Source organism: Penaeus monodon, chromosome 12 (genome assembly GCF_015228065.2).
Source record: "Penaeus monodon isolate SGIC_2016 chromosome 12, NSTDA_Pmon_1, whole genome shotgun sequence".
Taxonomy (NCBI): Eukaryota; Metazoa; Arthropoda; class Malacostraca; order Decapoda; family Penaeidae; genus Penaeus; species Penaeus monodon.
Genome location: NC_051397.1, coordinates 11164823 through 11170699, shown reverse-complemented (window position 1 = coordinate 11170699; position 5877 = coordinate 11164823). Strand labels below are relative to the sequence as shown.

The 5877-nt window shown below is 47.5% G+C and overlaps 1 protein-coding gene across 8 annotated transcripts in view; it reads left to right on the top strand.

The window, feature by feature from the left end:
• Positions 1-944: 944 nt before the first annotated feature.
• LOC119579278 (CUGBP Elav-like family member 1) overlaps positions 945-5877 on the top strand; it is a gene marked incomplete at its 5' end in the record, with an annotated part of 77316 nt that continues 72383 nt past the window's right edge. For all 8 annotated transcript variants that reach the window (XM_037927034.1, XM_037927031.1, XM_037927029.1 and 5 more), the window contains 1 exon segment: positions 945-995. In XM_037927034.1, coding sequence (XP_037782962.1) covers positions 945-995 — 51 coding nt within the window.

Here is a 5877-nt window from a genome sequence, read left to right as displayed (position 1 = left end):
CGCTTTTCCCTTCTCTTTCCTTCCAGTCTCCCTCTTTTCCCGACTTCTTGTCCCTTCCACATGCTCCCCCTTCACTTCCACCCTCACCTCCTCTCCTCCTCCCACCTCCCCTCCCCTCACATCCGATTCCATACCATACCATATATCATAACATACCATACCAAGCCGTACCGTACCGTACCGTGCCGTGCCGTGCCATACCATACTATACCATTCCCTGCCATACCATCCCCCCTCCCCCTCTTCCCCCCTCCTCCTCCTCCCCCTCCTCCTCCTTCTCCTTCTCCTTCTCCTCCTCCCCCTCCTCCTTCTCCTCCCCCTCCCCCTCCTCCTCCTCCCCCCCTCCTCCTTCTCCTCCCCCCTCCTTCTCCCCCTCTTCCTTCTCCCCTTCTCCCCTACCCCCCTCCTTCTCCTCCTCCTCCTGCTCCTCCCCCCCTCCTCCTCCTCCCCCCCTCCTCCTCCCTCCCCCTCCCCCCTCTCCCCTTCCCCTTCCTCCCCCGTAAACAAGGAGGATTCCGCCTGCCAATACCGCCCAAAGACGAGCGCCGAAAGAGGGCGTCGGGCGGCTAAAGTGACCTCATTAATTCGCCTTCTGTCGATAGGATTAATTAAAGTCTGACGATGGACGTGTGTTTGTGGTTGCGTGGAATTTTGTGTTTGTGCGTGTGTGTTTGTGTTACAAAAATAACTAAAATCCAATATGAAAATAAGGAATGAAAACGTCAGCAGCAACAAAACAAACTTTTAAAAGAATCATTATATTAAGAAATATAGTATAGTCAAAACACCACCATCATCAATAACAACAACAAGAACACCACCACCACCACCACCAACAACAACAACAACAACAACAACAACAACAACAACAACAACAACAACAACAACAACAACAACAACAGCAAGAACGACTCTAAAACCCTCCTTTTTTCTCCTCTTCGCAGGTACGTCGATGATGGTTCGCCGGACCTCATAGAACTGGACCAGAACGGAAGGTGAGATTGGCTTGATTAAAGTTTGGTGTGGCCTCCGCCTCGCGATGTGGCCGCGCCTGGCCTCGCGCACTCGCGGGGGGGAGGGGGGGAGGGGAGAGGACGGGGGGGAAATGATGATAATGTTATTGATAATGATATCAAAAATGATAATAACAGTAATGATAATGATAATTCATATAATAATAATAATAGTAATTATAATGATCATGATGATAATGATCATGATGATATAACTTATATATATGTATATTTTAATAGTATTTAATTTATTTTACAAAATATATTATATATATATATATATATATATATATATATATATATGTATGATTATGTATGTATATATATATTATATGTATATATACGTATATATATGTATATATATGTGTATATATGTGTATATATGTATATATGTATTATGTATATATATATATATATATATATATATATATATATATATATATATATATATATATATATATATATATATATATAATGTGTGTGTGTGTGTGTATGTATTTATTTATATATATTTATATGTGTATATTTTGTATATATATGTATGTATATATATTGAATTTTGTATTTTATGTGTACTCTGGGGAATAGGAAACTCAGGCTGCCTGTTTTTCTTAGTTGTAAATGTCGTAAGCTAAATAACGTTTTATTGCAGTATCCCTCTAAAAGGAAAAGAAAAAACTTAAATTCTTGGGGAACTATTTTTTTCTTTTTCTTTCCGCTGGGAAATTTGATTTTCGGGCCCGTTTTGACCTTGCGCTAAAAGAGGGAAGTGTATTTGATTTTTTTTCTTCCTTTTGGGCCTTCAGGTCGAGTGAGTGGGATATAGTGAGAGGGAGAGAAAGAGAAAGAGGGAGAAAGAAAGAGACAGAGTGAGAGAGAGACTTCTGCCTGGTCATCCCCTCCCTTCCCTACCCCACTTTGCCTCCCCTTCTCCCCTCCCTCCCTCTCCTGTGGCGCTGTTCCTCGTCCACCCAGTCCAATGACACGACCAGAATAGATGTTCCTCCACCACCCTCGCACTCCACCCCTCCCCTGCCCCCGCCAATACCCTTCTAGGAGGGTGAAGCTATCTCTCCCCCTTCTTTTCCCCCAAACTCTCCCCTTCCTCCTCCCTTCCCTCTCCCCACCTTACTCCCTCCCCCCTTTCCTCCTCCTCCATCTTCCTCCCCCTCCATCTTCCTCCCATCCCCTTTCTCCCCCTCCACCTTTCCCTCCTCTTTCTCCTCCTCTCCTCCCTCCCACTCCTCTCCTCCCCCCTCCTCTCCTCCCTCCCCCTCCTCTCCTCCCTCCTCCTCCTCTCGCCAGCCTGGCCGCGATAAACAATGATCCTCCGGGTGCGTCTCGGGGCTCATGCCAAACGCTCGTCAGTGTGTTAAAAGAACCTGGTCTTGACGAGCCTACAGTCATTTAACATTCCCAGCTACCGTGTGGAAGAGGGGTCGGGTGGAAAAGGAGGTGGGGTGGGGAAGAGGGGTGGGGTGGGGGAAGAAGGGGTGGGGTGGGGGAAGAGGGGATGGGATGGGGGAAGAGGGGGTGGGATGGGGGAAGAGGGGGTGGGGTGGGGGAAGAGGGGGTGTGGTGGGGGAAGAGGAGGTGGGGTGGGGGAAGAGGAGGTGGGGTGGGGGAAGAGGAGGTGGGGTGGGGGAAGAGGGGGTGGGTGGGGGAAGAGGAGGTGGGGTCGGGAAGGAGAGGGAGAGGGGAGGGGGAGGAAGGAACGAAGGAAGGAAGGTAGGTAGGTAGGTAGGTAGGAAGGAAAAGAGAGAGAGAGAGAGAGAGAGAGAGAGAGAGAGAGAGAGAGAGAGAGAGAGAGAGAGAGAGAGAGAGAGAGAGAGGGAAGAATGAGGGGTCGGAGAAAAGGGAGGAGCGGGAAAGGAGAGTAGAGGGAGGGAGGAAAGAAGAGGGAAAGAGGAATGAGGAACAGGAGAAAAGAGAGGAAGAAGAAGGAGAAGAAGAAGAAGAAGAAGAAGAAGAAGAAGAAGAAGAAGAAGAAGAAGAAGAAGAAGAAGAAGAAGAAGAAGAAGGAGAGCTTTAAAGTGGGGGGAGGGGGTAGAGCGTGGAAGGGAGGGGTTGAAGTCACTTCCGCAGGTGCTTCGGTTGTAGAACAGCTGTTGTAGGGGTGTAGTGTAGGTGTTTTTTTACGCGTGCGATATATGTTCTCTGAAAACCCGGTAATCGTTGAATGGGGGGCAAGAGGGCGAGGGAGAGGGAGAGGGAATTGGCGAGAGGGGAAGGGAAGGGGTGAGGGGTTCCTGGGTGGAGGGGGGACACTTGACGGGTGGGGGTGCGGGTGGAGAGGGAGGGATGAGAGGGTGATGGGGTTGGTGTGAGGCGAAGGGGTGGAGGAGGGGTGAGAGGGTAGCAGGGTGGGGGTGTGGGGTATCTTTCATATTATTTGCGCCTCCCTTTCTTGCTTATGTTGCGGGCGATGGGCGCAAGTTAACGAAGAGGAGGTAGGAGAAGTGGCAATAGTAAGAAGAGAAGGAGAATGAAAGGATAGAGGTGAAAGGAAGGAAGAAAGGGAGGTATGAATAGGTAAGAGGAAAGGAGATAAGCAATGCAGCAAATGAGGGAAAAGGAAAAAGACGGAATAAAGGAGGAAAATACGTAATTGAAGTAGTGAGGGGGATGAGGAACGAAGAAGAGAAATCGGAAGAGTAAGACGAGAAGATAAGCGAAATGAAAGAAGATGAGGAAAAAAAAGAAAAGAAAAAGAAAGGGTCAAGAAAAAAAAAGAGAAAAACAGGCAAGGAAAAACGTAACGAAATAAACTTCATGCAACCGAGTGACATGATATCAAACTGTAGTGGCACTGTGAGGAAAGATGCAGAGTGCCAGCAGCAGACCTTCGCTAGGCACTGTAATGATTAAGCAATGTAGTGTTGACCTTTTCACTGGAATTTGCGTTAGTGTCGTCTTGTTTCATCTACGTGCATTTTCAAGGATTTTTTTGTGTGTAATTTCATGTATATTCTGTGTATTTATTTCCTTGTTTGTTTATTTGTTTATTTAATTATTTTTATATATTTATTTTATATCGTCTAGAATTGGTAACTAGTATTTCTTTCTCTTTCTCTTCTCTTTTTTTCTTTTCCTTTTTTATGGGTCATCTAAAGCCTCCCCCCCCCCCCCCGCGGCTGATAATATATGCGCAAAGGGAGTTACTTAAGCCTGTGGGGGTAGGGGGAAAGAGGAAGTAAAGGAGGGAGAGAGGAGGAAGGAGGGAGAGAGGGGAAGGAGGGAGAGAGGGGAAGGAGGGAGAGAGGGGAAGGAGGGAGAGAGGGGAAGGAGGGAGAGAGGGGGGAGGAGCTTTAGAGGGGAAGGAGGGTGTAAAGGAGGATGAGAGGAGGAAGGAGGGAGAGAGGGAGTAGGAGGGAGAGGGGGAGGGAGAAATGACCGAATCACCCATTAACTCGGCGTTTCCCTGCCAGTCGGCGAGAGGCCCTTAACTAAATGAGTGAAGGGGAAATGGAGAGAGGGGAGGAAGGGAGGGGGAAGGGGGATGAGTGATGAAGAGAGTAGGGGGAGGAAGGGAGGAGGGTGGGGGGAAATGAAGAGGTGGGGAGAGGGAGAAGGAAAGGGAGGGGAAATGGGGCTATTTTTTTGCATATTTGCGTGCTGTTAGGTTTGTTCAGAGAGAGAGAGAGAGAGAGAGAGAGAGAGAGAGTGAGAGAGAGAGAGAGAGAGAGAGAGAGAGAGAGAGAGAGAGAGAGAGAGAGAGAGAGAGAGAGAGAGAGAGAGAGAGAGGCTTTGGAGGGAAAAGAGGGGGGTAGATCGTCTCGGGCGACCCCCAGGCGGCACTCGCTCTTAATGACCCGCTGGAGGAGGGGGTTGGGTGGGGGGAGAAAGGAAGGGGGGCGAGAGGAGAGGGTTTGAAGAGGTGAAGTGTACGTATGTGAATGCGCGCGCGCGCGTTTGTGTGTGTGTGTATGTGTGTGTGTGTTTGTTTATGTGTTTATGTGTTTGCGTGTTTGCGTGTATGGCCTAATGATTATGATATGAGAGAGAGAGAGCTAGGAAAGGAGTATTGGGCCGGAGCGTCGGCCGAGCGTTGGGGTCTTCGTGGAACCGCCGGCCAGAGGGTGCTTGTGTGAGTGTGTATCAGCGCTTCATTTGAAACCCTTGAATAAATTTGAATCTTTGAATGATATCAGATTTGCGTTGATGGTAATCGCGAAAGATGGTTTCGGAGTTAATGTTTTGTTAATGCTCTTATCATCGGGATACCAAGTATATATATTTGTGTATGTGTTTGTATGTGAGTACATACATGCGTACATACATACATACATACATACATACATACATACATACATACATACATACATACATACATACATACATACATACATACATACATACATACATACATGCACGCACACATACATATGTACATGCGCTCGCACGCACACACGCACACAGGCACACACGCACACAGGCACACACACACACACAGGCACACACACACACAGGCACACACACACACACAGGCACACACACACACACAGGCACACACACACACACAGGCACACACACACACACACACACCACACACACACACACACACACACAATTACATCAATATAGAATACGGATTTTATAAAATGTCCATATACTATCTTGTTAATTAAATGTTCAATTAGATTTTGCATTGTTATTGATTAGTTGTTAATGACGCGTGATTTGGAGTTGAAATTCGAGAATTAAAAGAGCCTGACAGCCGTGAGATCCTGGACTGACGTTGATGAGCTTCATGGGAAGGACTCTTAAGCGCTCTCTCTCTCTCTCTCTCTCTCTCTCTCTCTCTCTCTCTCTCTCTCTCTCTCTCTCTCTCTCTCTCTCTCTCTCTCTCTCTCTCTCTCTTCTC